Genomic DNA, 14,056 nt, shown 5'->3' on the forward strand with positions numbered 1-14,056 from the left:
GTGTCCGGGAAACCAGTCCACGGAATATTGGACCGTTAAAACTGACCTGGAAGATGTCTGGTAGTTTCTATAGACTGACCTGGAAGATGTCTGGTAGTTTCTACAGACTGACCTGGAAGATGTCTGGTAGTTTCTATAGACTGACCTGGAAGATGTCTGGTAGTTTCTATAGACTGACCTGGAAGATGTCTGGTAGTTTCTATAGACTGACCTGGAAGATGTCTGGTAGTTTCTATAGACTGACCTGGAAGATGTCTGGTAGTTTCTACAGACTGACCTGGAAGATGTCTGGTAGTTTCTATAGACTGACCTGGAAGATGTCTGGTAGTTTCTACAGACTGACCTGGAAGATGTCTGGTAGTTTCTATAGACTGACCTGGAAGATGTCTGGTAGTTTCTATAGACTGACCTGGAAGATGTCTGGTAGTTTCTATAGACTGACCTGGAAGATGTCTGGTAGTTTCTATAGACTGCCCTGGAAGATGTCTGGTAGTTTCTATAGACTGACCTGGAAGATGTCTGGTAGTTTCTATAGACTGACCTGGAAGATGTCTGGTAGTTTCTATAGACTGCCCTGGAAGATGTCTGGTAGTTTCTACAGACTGACCTGGAAGATGTCTGGTAGTTTCTATAGACTGCCCTGGAAGATGTCTGGTAGTTTCTATAGACTGACCTGGAAGATGTCTGGTAGTTTCTATAGACTGACCTGGAAGATGTCTGGTAGTTTCCGGAGCCTGGAGCCCTTGGACAGCAGCAGGGAGGGAGGACCCTGGCCGGTCACATGGTACAGGTAGAGCTTGAACCAGATGGAGCTCACCTCGGGGATGGCTGGCCCAATGTGCTGCAGGGGAAACAATAACGTTTATTTATTAATTAATGTATGGTTGATTTGAATAGGGACAGAAGCACATACTACTTTATGTATGGTTGATTTGAATAGGGACAGAAGCACATACTACTTTATGTATGGTTGATTTGAATAGGGACAGAAGCACATACTACTTTATGTATGGTTGATTTGAATAGGGACAGAAGCACATACTACTTTATGTATGGTTGATTTGAATAGGGACAGAAGCACATACTACTTTATGTATGGTTGATTTGAATAGGGACAGAAGCACATACTACTTTATGTATGGTTGATTTGAATAGGGACAGAAGCACATACTACTTTATGTATGGTTGATTTGAATAGGGACAGAAGCACTACTCTGTGACTTGACCCAGTGCAATCACCCTACCTGTAGTTGATCGATCACAGCCTTGAACCACGTGACTTCCGTCTCGCTTCCGCATTGTCTCCGTGCTGCTGTGCTGTTTGTTGCTACTTGGCTACCTGCCAAACTATTCACGTTTTACTTTTAATAAACGTTTAATCAATCTCTGTGTTCAACAAATTTACCAACTTTTTAGTTTTGTCCTCACTCATCTTTTTTCGTTAAACTTTTTTCACCCCGGACGTTTTATCCCGAGACAGAAGAGTCATTTTCCTGTGCGTTTTAGCTGCCAATTTTACTTTATTTTCCATTTTTCCATCGCAACTTTTTTCCCTTATTCAACTTTTTTCACTCCGGACGCTTTATCTGGACATGGTTCGTCAACATCTTCAACAGCCGAAGCTAAGTAGTAACATTAACATGATGTCTTCTAATTGCAGTCGCTGTACTCATAATATACAGGAGAACGATCGCCTTACGGCGAGAATAGCTGTGCTACAAGCCCAGCTTCAGACGCAATCGTTAGGCAAGGGTAATGTCAGTGTAGGAAAGGAAGAAACAGCGTCTGTGCCACCAGTAAGTACAGACAGTAACGTTAGTATAAATCCCCCGCACAGTCCCCGCAGCCGGACAACTTTCTCATGGCTTCTGGAGGGAAATACTGTTGGAATGCTCAACCGGTGTCGCTCATTCAGCCGACAGAAACCTTCAACCGGTTTTCCCCATTATGTAGCGAGTCGGAGTCTGAGTCTGAGTCTTCTCTTGTCTCTACTCCTCCCGTTACGGGGTCTGAGACACCGAAGGCTCCCACCATTAGCTCTGACAAATTGAAAACCCTAGTCATTGGCGACTCCATTACCCGCAGTATTAGACTTAAAACGAATCACCCAGCGATCATACACTGTTTACCAGGGGGCAGGGCTACCGACGTTAAGGCTAATCTAAAGATGGTGCTGGCTAAAGCTAAAACTGGCGAGTGTAGAGAGTATAGAGATATTGTTATCCACGTCGGCACCAACGATGTTAGGATGAAACAGTCAGAGGTCACCAAGTGCAACATAGCTTCAGTGTGTAAATTAGCTAGAAAGATGTGTCGGCATCGAGTAATTGTCTCTGGCCCCCTCCCAGTTAGGGGAAGTGACGAGCTCTACAGCAGAGTCTCAGCACTCAATCGCTGGTTGAAAACTGTTTTCTGCCCCTCCCAAAAGATAACATTTGTGGATAATTGGCCCTCTTTCTGGGACTCACCCACAAACAGGACCAAGCCTGACCTGCTGAGGAGTGACGGACTCCATCCTAGCTGGAGGGGTGCTCTCCTCTTATCTACCAACATAGATAGGGCTCTAACTCCTCTAGCCCCACAGTGAAATAGGGTGCAGGCCAGGCAGCAGGCTGTTAGCCAACCTGCCAGCTTAGTGGAGTCTGCCAATAGCATAGTCAGTGTAGTCAGCTCAGCCATACCCATTGAGACTGTGTCTGTGCCTCGACCTAGGTTGGGCAAAACTAAACATGGCGGTGTTCACCCTAGCAATCTTATTAGGATAAAGACCTCCTCCATTCCTGCCATTATTGAAAGAGATCGTGATACCTCACATCTCAAAATAGGGTTACTTAATGTTAGATCCCTCACTTCAAAGGCAGTCATAGTCAATGAACTAATCACTGATCATAATCTTGATGTGATTGGCCTGACTGAAACATGGCTTAAGCCTGATGAATTTGCTGTGTTAAATGAGGCCTCACCTCCTGGTTACACTAGTGACCATATTCCCCGTGCATCCCGCATAAAGCGGAGGTGTTGCTAACATTTACGATAGCAAATTTCAATTTACAAAAAAAAAAATGGCGTTTTCATCTTTTGAGCTTCTAGTCATGAAATCTATGCAGCCTACTCAATCACTTTTTATAGCTACTGTTTACAGGCCTCCTGGGCCATATACAGCGTTCCTCTCTGAGTTTCCTGAATTCCTATCAGACCTTGTAGTCATAGCAGATCATATTCTAATTTTTGGTGATTTTAATATTCACATGGAGAAGTCCACAGACCCACTCCAAAAGTCTTTCGGAGCCATCATCAACTCAGTGGGTTTTGTCCAACATGTCTCTGGACCTACTCACTGCCACAGTCATACTCTGGACCTAGTTTTGTCCCATGGAATAAATGTTGTAGATCTTAATGTTTTTCCACAAAATCCTGGACTATCGGACCACCATTTTATTACGTTTGCAATCGCAACAAATAATCTGCTCAGACCCCAACCAAGGAGCATCAAAAGTCGTGCTATAAATTCTCAGACAACACAAAAATTCCTTGATGCCCTTCCAGACTCCTTCTGCCTACCCAAGGACGTCAGAGGACAAAAATCAGTTAACCACTTAACTGAGGAACTCAATTTAACCTTGCGCAATACCCTAGATGCAGTTGCACCCCTAAAAACGAAAAACATTTGTCATAAGAAACTAGCTCCCTGGTATACAGAAAATACCCGAGCTTTGAAGCAAGCTTCCAGGAAATTGGAACGGAAATGGCACCACACCAAACTGGAAGTCTTCCGACTAGCTTGGAAAGACAGTACCGTGCAGTACCGAAGAGCCCTCACTGCTGCTCGATCATCCTACTTTTCCAACTTAATCGAGGAAAATAAGAATAATCCAAAATTTATTTTTGATACTGTTGCAAAGCTAACTAAAAAGCAGCATTCCCCAAGAGAGGATGGCTTTCACTTCAGCAGTAATAAATTCATGAACTTCTTTGAGGAAAAGATCATGACCATTAGAAAGCAAATTACGGACTCCTCTTTGAATCTGCGTATTCCTCCAGGGCTTAGCTGTCCTGGATCTGCACAGCTCTGCGAGGGCCTGGGATCGGGAGAGACACTTAAGTGTTTTAGTACTATATCTCTTGACACAATGATGAAAATAATCATGGCCTCTAAACCTTCAAGCTGCATACTGGATCCTATTCCTACTAAACTGCTGAAGGAGCTGCTTCCTGTGCTTGGCCCTCCTATGTTGAACATAATAAACAGCTCTCTATCCACCGGATGTGTACCAAACTCACTAAAAGTGGCAGTGATAAAGCCTCTCTTGAAAAAGCCAAACCTTGACCCGGAAAATATAAAAAACTATCGGCCTATATCGAATCTTCCATTCCTCTCAAAAATTTTAGAAAAAGCTGTTGCGCAGCAACTCACTGCCTTTCTGAAGACAAACAATGTATACGAAATGCTTCAGTCTGGTTTTAGACCCCATCATAGCACTGAGACTGCACTTGTGAAGGTGGTAAATGACCTTTTAATGGCGTCAGACCGAGGCTCTGCATCTGTCCTCGTGCTACTAGACCTTAGTGCTGCCTTTGACACCATCGATCACCACATTCTTTTGGAGAGACTGGAAACCCAAATTGGTCTACACGGACAAGTTCTGGCCTGGTTTAGATCTTACCTGTCGGAAAGATATCAGTTTGTCTCTGTGAATGGTCTGTCCTCCGACAAATCAACTGTACATTTCGGTGTTCCTCAAGGTTCCGTTTTAGGACCACTATTGTTTTCACTATATATTTTACCTCTTGGGGATGTTATTCGAAAACATAATGTTAACTTTCACTGCTATGCGGATGACACACAGCTGTACATTTCAATGAAACATGGTGAAGCCCCAAAATTGCCCTCGCTAGAAGCCTGTGTTTCAGACATAAGGAAGTGGATGGCTGAAAACTTTTTACTTTTAAACTCGGACAAAACAGAGATGCTTGTTCTAGGTCCCAAGAAACAAAGAGATCTTCTGTTAAATCTGACAATTCATCTTGATGGTTGTAAAGTCGTCTCAAATAAAACTGTGAAGGACCTCGGCGTTACTCTTGACCCTGATCTCTCTTTTGCGAACATATCAAGACTGTTTCAAGGACAGCTTTTTTCCATCTACGTAACATTGCAAAAATCAGAAATTTTCTGTCCAAAAATGATGCAGAAAAATTAATCCATGCATTTGTTACTTCTAGGTTAGACTACTGCAATGCTCTATTTTCCGGCTACCCGGATAAAGCACTAAATAAACTTCAGTTAGTGCTAAATACGGCTGCTAGAATCCTGACTAGAACCAAGAAATTTGATCATATTACTCCAGTGCTAGCTTCCCTACACTGGCTTCCTGTTAAGGCAAGGGCTGATTTCAAGGTTTTACTGTTAACCTATAAAGCGTTACATGGGCTTGCTCCTACCTATCTTTCCGAGTTGGTCCTGCCGTACATACCAATACGTACGCTACGGTCACAAGACAGAGCCTCCTAATTGTCCCTAGAATTTCTAAGCAAACAGCGGGAGGCAGGGCTTTCTCCTATAGATCTCCATTTTTATGGAACAGTCTGCCTACCCATGTGAGAGACGCAGACTCGGTCTCAACCTTTAAGTCTTTACTGAAGACTTATCTCTTCAGTAGGTCATATGATTGAGTGTAGTCTGGCCCAGGAGTGTGAAGGTGAACGGAAAGGCTCTGGAGCAACGAACAGCCCTTGCTGTCTCTGCCAGGCCGGTTCCCCTCTCCACTGGGGTTCTCTGCCTCTAACCCTGTTGCAGGGGCTGAGTCACTGGCTTGCTGGTGCTCTTTCATGCCGTCCCTGGGAGGGGTGCGTCACTTGAGTGGGTTGAGTTACTGACGTGATCTTCCTGTCTGGGTTGGCGCCCCCCTTGGTTTGTGCTGTGGTGGAGACCTCTGTGGGCTATACTCGGCCTTGTCTCAGGATTGTAAGTTGGTGGTTGGGGATATCCCTCTAGTGGTGCGGGGGCTGTGCTTTGGCAGAGTGGGTGGGGTTATATCCTTCCTGTTTGGCCCTGTCCGTGGTTTCTTCGGATGGGGCCACAGTGTCTCCGGACCGCTCCTGTCTCAGCCTCCAGTATTTATGCTGCAGTAGTTTATGTGTCGGGGGGCTGGGGTTAGTTGGTTATACCTGGAGTACTTCTCCTGTCTTATCCAGTGTCCTGTGTGAATTTAAGTATGCTCTCTCTAATTCTCTCGTTCTCTCTTTCTCTCTGAGAACCTGAGCCCTAGGACCATACGTCAGGACTACCGGGCATGATGACACCTTGCTGTCCCCAGTCCGCCTGGCCTTGCTGCTATTCCAGTTTCAACTGTTCTGCCTGCGGTTATGGAACCCCTACCTGTCCCAGACCTGCTGTTTTCAACTCTTAATGATCGGCTATGAAAAGCCAACTGAGATTTATTCCTGATTATTATTTGACCATGCTTGTCACTTATGAACATTTTTGAACATCTTGGCATGGTTCTGTTATAATCTTCACCCGGCACAGCCAGAAGAGGACTGGCCACCCCTCATAGCCTGGTTCCTCTCTAGGTTTCTTCCTAGGTTTTCGCCTTTCTAGGGAGTTTTTTCCTAGCCACCGTGCTTCTACACCTGCATTACTAGCTGTTTGGGGTTTTAGGCTGGGTTTCTGTACAGCACTTCGAGATATTAGCTGATGTAAGAAGGGCTATATAAAATAAAATTGATTGATTGATTGTATGGTTGATTTGAATAGGGACAGAAGCACATACTACTTTATGTATGGTTGATTTGAATAGGGACAGAAGCACATACTACTTTATGTATGGTTGATTTGAATAGGGACAGAAGCAAGCACATACTACTTTATGTATGTTTGATTTGAATAGGGACAGAAGCACATACTACTTTATGTATGGTTGATTTGAATAGGGACAGAAGCACATACTACTTTATGTATGGTTGATTTGAATAGGGACAGAAGCACATACTACTTTATGTATGGTTGATTTGAATAGGGACAGAAGCACATACTACTTTATGTATGGTTGATTTGAATAGGGACAGAAGCACATACTACTTTATGTACCATTACATCACTCAGATTAGCTGGATCCCAGCCAAGGTTCTTGGAATTTTCAAGAATGTTCAAATCCTGATAGAAAACAATAGGCTGATCCACCATCCTGACTGTGGCTGATCCACCATCCTGACTGTGGCTGATCCACCATCCTGACTGTGGCTGATCCACCATCCTGACTGTGGCCGATCCACCATCCTGACTGTGGCTGATCCACCATCCTGACTGTGGCTGATCCACCATCCTGACTGTGGCTGATCCACCATCCTGACTGTGGCTGATCCACCATCCTGACGGTGGCGATCCACCATCCTGACTGTGGCTGATCCACCATCCTGACTGTGGCTGATCCACCATCCTGACTGTGGCTGATCCACCATCCTGACTGTGGCTGATCCACCATCCTGACTGTGGCTGATCCACCATCCTGACTGTGGCTGATCCACCATCCTGACTGTGGCTGATCCACCATCCTGACTGTGGCCGATCCACCATCCTGACTGTGGCTGATCCACCATCCTGACTGTGGCCGATCCACCATCCTGACTGTGGCTGATCCACCATCCTGACTGTGGCTGATCCACCATCCTGACTGTGGCTGATCCACCATCCTGACTGTGGCTGATCCACCATCCTGACTGTGGCTGATCCACCATCCTGACTGTGGCTGATCCACCATCCTGACTGTGCTGTAAACTCATGAGATCAGGATCGTTGAACAAGGCAAAAAAACAAAAAAACTAACAGAGAAAGGGAGTGTCCTGTCAGTCAGAGAGGCTTAGTTCTGTAGTTGTATAGTTGTATAGTTCTATAGTTCTGTATTTGTATAGTTGATTAGCTGTATACTTCTGTAGTTATGTAGTTATATAGTTGTATACAGTTGAAGTCGGAAGTATACATACACTTAGGTTGGAGTCATTAAAACTCGTTTTTCAACCACTCCACAAATTTCTTGTTAACAAACTATAGTTTTGGCAAGTCGGTTAGGACATCTACTTTGTGCATGACACAAGTAATTTTTCCAACAATTGTTTACAGGCAGATTATTTCACTTATAATTCACTGTATCACAATTCCAGTGGGTCAGAAGTTTACATACACTAAGTTGACTGTGCCTTTAAACAGCTTGGAAAATTCCAGAAAATGATGTCATGGCTTTAGAAGCTTCTGATAGGCAAATTGACATCATTTGAGTCAATTGGAGGTGTACCTGTGGATGTATTTCAAGGCCTACCTTCAAACTCAGTGCCTCTTTACTTGACATCATGGGAAAATCAAAAGAAATCAGCCAAGACCTCAGAAAAAAAATTGTAGACCTCCACAAGTCTGGATCATCCTTGGGAGAAAGGTCCAAATGCCTGAAGGTACCACGTTCATCTGTACAAACAATAGTATGCAAGTATAAACACCATGGGACCACGCAGCCGTCATACCGCTCAGGAAGGAGACGCGTTCTGTCTCCTAGAGATGAACGTACTTCGGTAGAAAAGTGCAAATCAATCCCAGAACAACAGCAAAGGACCTTGTGAAGATGCTGGAGGAAACAGGTACAAAAGTATCTATATCCACAGTAAAACGAGTCCTATATCGACATAACCTGAAAGGCCACTCAGCAAAGAAGAAGCCACTGCTCCAAAACCGCCATAAAAAAGCCATACTATGGTTTGCAACTGCAAATGGGGACAAAGATTGTACTTTTTGGAGAAATGTCCTCTGGTCTGATGAAACAAAAATAGAACTGTTTGGCCATAATGACCATTGTTATGTTTGGAGGAAAAAGGGGGTCTTGCAAGCCGAAGAACACCATCCCAACCGTGAAGCACGGGGGTGGCAGCATCATGCTGTGGGGGTGGTTTGCTGCAGGAGGGACTGGTGCACTTCACAAAATAGATGGCATCATGAGGAAGGAAAATTATGTGGATATGAAGCAACATCTCAAGACATCAGTCAGGAAGTTAAAGCTTGGTCGCAAATGGTTCTTCCAAATGGACAATGACCCCAAGCATACTTCCAAAATTGTGGCAAAATGGCTTAAGGACAACAAAGTCAAGGTATTGGAGTGGCCATCACAAAGCCCTGACCTCAATCCTACAGAAGATTTGTGGGCAGAACTGAAAAAGCGTGTGCGAGCAAGGAGGCCTACAAACCTGACTCAGTTACACCAGCTCTGTCAGGAGGAATGGGCCAAAATTCACCCAACTTATTGTGGGAAGCTTGTGGAAGGCTACCCGAAACGTTTGACCCAAGTTAAACAATTTAAAGGCAATGCTACCAAATACTAATTGAGTGTATGTAAACTTCTGACCCACTGGAAATGTGATGAAATAAATAAAAGCTGAAATAAATCATTCTCTCTACTATTATTCTGACATTTCACATTCTTAAAATAAAGTGCTGTCCTAACTGACCTAAGACAGGGAATTTTTACTAGGATTAAATGTCAGGAATTGTGAAAAATTTAGTTTAAATGTATTTAGCTAAGGTGTATGTAAACTTCCGACTTCAACTGTAGTTCTCTAGTTGTATAGTTGTATAATTATGTGGTTGTATATTTCTGTAGTTGTATAGTTGCATATTTCTGTAGTTTATTTTATAGTTTTATAGTTGTATAGTTCTCTGTTCTCCCTGTCAGTCAGATCCCAGCCTGGAGACGAAGACTGGAGTCTGTCCAGGACAAATTGCTTTCCAGTCTGAATGAGTGTGAATCCCCAGATCTGGTGTGTGTTGGCTGGAACAGTCTTAGAGCATATGACTAGTGCAAACACACACTCACACACACACACACACACACACACACACACATACACTACGCATGCATTACATACACCATCTCAACTGGCCCTAGTCAGTCCCAGTGTTGCCTGCGGTGGTGAGAGGAGGCTCTGGGAAGGGAGACCAGTGTGCGTTGCCTGTGGTGGTGAGAGGAGGCTCTGGGAAGGGGGACCAGTGTGCGTTGCCTGCGGTGGTGAGAGGAGGCTCTGGGAAGGGGGACCAGTGTGCGTTGCCTGTGGTGGTGAGAGGAGGCTCTGGGAAGGGGGACCAGTGTGCGTTGCCTGCGGTGGTGAGAGGTGGGTCTGGGAAGGGGGGCCAGTGTGCATTGCCTGCGGTGGTGAGAGGTGGGTCTGGGAAGGGGGGACCAGTGTGCGTTGCCTGCTGTGGTGAGAGGTGGGTCTGGGAAGGGGGGACCAGTGTGCGTTGCCTGCGGTGGTGGTGAGAGGAGGCTCTGGGAAGGGGGACCAGTGTGCGTTGCCTGCGGTGGTGGTGACAGGAGGCTCTGGGAAGGGGGGACCAGTGTGCGTTGCCTGCGGTGGTGAGAGGAGGCTCTGGGAAGGGGGACCAGTGTGCGTTGCCTGCGGTGGTGGTGAGAGGAGGCTCTGGGAAGGGGGACCAGTGTGCGTTGCCTGCGGTGGTGAGAGGAGGCTCTGGGAAGGGGGACCAGTGTGCGTTGCCTGCGGTGGTGAGAGGAGGCTCTGGGAAGGGGGGACCAGTGTGCGTTGCCTGCGGTGGTGAGAGGAGGGTCTGGGAAGGGGGACCAGTGTGCGTTGCCTGCTGTGGTGAGAGGAGGCTCTGGGAAGGGGGACCAGTGTGCGTTGCCTGCGGTGGTGGTGAGAGGTGGGTCTGGGAAGGGGGACCAGTGTGCGTTGCCTGCGGTGGTGGTGACAGGAGGCTCTGGGAAGGGGGGACCAGTGTGCGTTGCCTGCGGTGGTGAGAGGAGGCTCTGGGAAGAGGGACCAGTGTGCGTTGCCTGCGGTGGTGAGAGGAGGCTCTGGGAAGGGAGACCAGTGTGCGTTGCCTGCGGTGGTGGTGAGAGGAGGCTCTGGGAAGGGGGGACCAGTGTGCGTTGCCTGCGGTGGTGGTGAGAGGAGGCTCTGGGAAGGGGGACCAGTGTGCGTTGCCTGCGGTGGTGGTGACAGGAGGCTCTGGGAAGGGGGACCAGTGTGCGTTGCCTGCGGTGGTGAGAGGAGGCTCTGGGAAGGGGGGACCAGTGTGCGTTGCCTGCGGTGGTGGTGAGAGGAGGCTCTGGGAAGGGGGACCAGTGTGCGTTGCCTGCGGTGGTGAGAGGAGGCTCTGGGAAGGGAGACCAGTGTGCGTTGCCTGCGGTGGTGAGAGGAGGGTCTGGGAAGGGGGACCAGTGTGCGTTGCCTGCGGTGGTGGTGACAGGAGGCTCTGGGAAGGGGGACCAGTGTGCGTTGCCTGCGGTGGTGAGAGGAGGCTCTGGGAAGGGAGACCAGTGTGTGTTGCCTGCTGTGGTGGTGACAGGAGGCTCTGGGAAGGGGGACCAGTGTGCGTTGCCTGCGGTGGTGAGAGGAGGCTCTGGGAAGGGGGGACCAGTGTGCGTTGCCTGCTGCGGTGGTGACAGGAGGCTCTGGGAAGGGGGGACCAGTGTGCGTTGCCTGCTGTGGTGAGAGGAGGGTCTGGGAAGGGAGACCAGTGTGTGTTGCCTGCTGTGGTGAGAGGAGGGTCTGGGAAGGGGGGGACCAGTGTGCGTTGCCTGCTGTGGTGGTGACAGGAGGCTCTGGGAAGGGGGACCAGTGTGCGTTGCCTGCTGTGGTGAGAGGAGGGTCTGGGAAGGGGGACCAGTGTGCGTTGCCTGCGGTGGTGGTGACAGGAGGCTCTGGGAAGGGGGACCAGTGTGCGTTGCCTGCGGTGGTGAGAGGAGGCTCTGGGAAGGGGGACCAGTGTGTACCTGGGGGCTGCAGCTGCTGATAGGTCGTATCTCGTTGCTGAGCGGTGCCATGGAGACCAGTAGTTTGTAGTTCTTGTTGAGGACACGGCTGCAGGTGGCCTGGTCTAGACCCAGTAGACTCTCACAGCGGAGCATATCCAGGGGGAGGCCTGGGGGGACGCAGCACACAGAGACACAGAGACACAGAGACACAGAGAGACACAGAGACACAGAGACACAGAGACACAGAGAGACACACACAGAGACACAGAGAGACACAGAGACGCAGAGACACAGAGACGCAGAGACAACACAGAGACACACACAGAGACACAGAGACACACACAGAGACACAGAGACACACACAGAGACACACACAGAGACACAGAAACACACACAGAGACACAGAGACACACACAGAGACACACAGAGACACAGAGACACACACAGAGACACACACAGAGACACACACAGAGACACACACAGAGACACACACAGAGACACACACAGAGACACACACAGAGACACAGAAACACACACAGAGACACAGAGACACACACAGAGACACAGAAACACACACAGAGACACAGAGACACACACAGAGACACAGAAACACACACAGAGACACAGAAACACACACAGAGACACAGAGACACACACAGAGACACAGAAACACACACAGAGACACAGAGACACACACAGAGACACAGAAACACACACAGAGACACAGAGACACAGAGACACACACAGAGACACAGAAACACACACAGAGACACAGAGACACACACAGAGACACACACAGAGACACAGAAACACACACAGAGACACACACAGAGACACAGAGACACACACAGAGACACACACAGAGACACAGAAACACACACAGAGACACACACAGAGACACAGAGACACACACAGAGACACAGAGACACACACAGAGACACACACAGAGACACACACAGAGACACAGAGACACACACAGAGACACACACATAGACACACACAGAGACACAGACAGAGACACACAAATGGACGCAGACACACACACACACACACACACGGACGTCAGGGATTCTGTTAGGAAAATGTGGTGTCGGACATTTGACAGGCAGCATTTTAATTAACCGGACATTTTGAGAAATGTACTGGAACCATATGCATTGGGTGTGGAACCTGATTAGGGCGTACACCCACAGGATATGGTAATTCATATTAACAGAACATGCAAGTGGAGGATGCAACAATCTGCGGTCCTTCTTACCGAATTCTGATGAGCACTTTGAACATGTTAGAATAACTGTCCACATTTACTTTTCCTCAGCCAACACGACGAGTAACGAACAGTAAAATCACTAGCCTACGTCAATCTACTATAGTAGAAAAGTTTACCTAGACCTGTTCTATTGGTCAACTTGTCGTTCTGTGCGACAAAGAAAACAGCCTGTTCAAAACAGACTCTGGGACAGGAGATAAATTCATTCAACCAGTAGGCCTCAAATATTATTTCGTCACAATATAAGCGCAGCAATGCAGTAAGGCTACGTATGCAAATGTTGGTTCCATAATGCAATTAGCAGGAAAATGCATGTTGTCCAAAGTGCACTGCACATGTTTTCATATGACAGAGATGAAAATATCCATTAGAAATTTAGAAAGAGGGGAGATCTAAAGATGCAACAACTACAGTGAGGGGAAAAAAGTATTTGATCCCCTGCTGATTTTGTACGTTTGCCCACTGAAAATAAATAATCAGTCTATAATTTTAATGGTAGGTTTATTTGAACAGTGAGAGACAGAATAACAACAAAAAAATCCAGAAAACCACATGTCAAAAATGTTATTAATTGATTTGCATTTTAAAGAGGGAAATAAGTATTTGACCCCTCTGCAAAACATGACTTAGTACTTGGTGGCAAAACCCTTGTTGGCAATCACAGAGGTCAGACGTTTCTTGTAGTTGGCCACCAGGTTTGCACACATCTCAGGAGGGATTTTGTCCCACTCCTCTTTGCAGGTCTTCTCCAAGTCATTAAGGTTTCGAGGCTGACGTTTGGCAACTCGAACCTTCAGCTCCCTCCACAGATTTTCTATGGGATTAAGATCTGGAGACTGGCTAGGCCACTCCAGGACCTTAATGTGCTTCTTCTTGAGTCAGTCCTTTGTTGCCTTGGCCGTGTGTTTTGGGTCATTGTCATGCTGGAATACCCATCCACGACCCATTTTCAATGCCCTGGCTGAGGGAAGGAGGTTCTCACCCAAGATTTGACGGTACATGGCCCCGTCCATCGTACCTTTGATGCGGTGAAGTTGTC

General features: G+C 47.2%; 1 protein-coding gene across 1 annotated transcript in view; it reads right to left on the reverse strand.

Annotated features, from left to right (window-relative positions):
* Nucleotides 1-14,056, reverse strand: part of fam91a1 (family with sequence similarity 91 member A1) — a 106,970-nt gene that overhangs the window by 29,958 nt on the left and 62,956 nt on the right. Inside the window, exons 16-17 of the mRNA XM_041884158.2 lie at nt 11,766-11,914; nt 707-841 (exon numbers count right to left, since the gene is read on the reverse strand). Of these exons, the coding sequence (XP_041740092.1) occupies nt 707-841; nt 11,766-11,914 (284 nt within the window). The remainder of the gene's footprint in view (nt 1-706; nt 842-11,765; nt 11,915-14,056) is intronic.

This window comes from Coregonus clupeaformis, chromosome 8, assembly GCF_020615455.1.
Source record: "Coregonus clupeaformis isolate EN_2021a chromosome 8, ASM2061545v1, whole genome shotgun sequence".
Classification (NCBI taxonomy): Eukaryota; Metazoa; Chordata; class Actinopteri; order Salmoniformes; family Salmonidae; genus Coregonus; species Coregonus clupeaformis.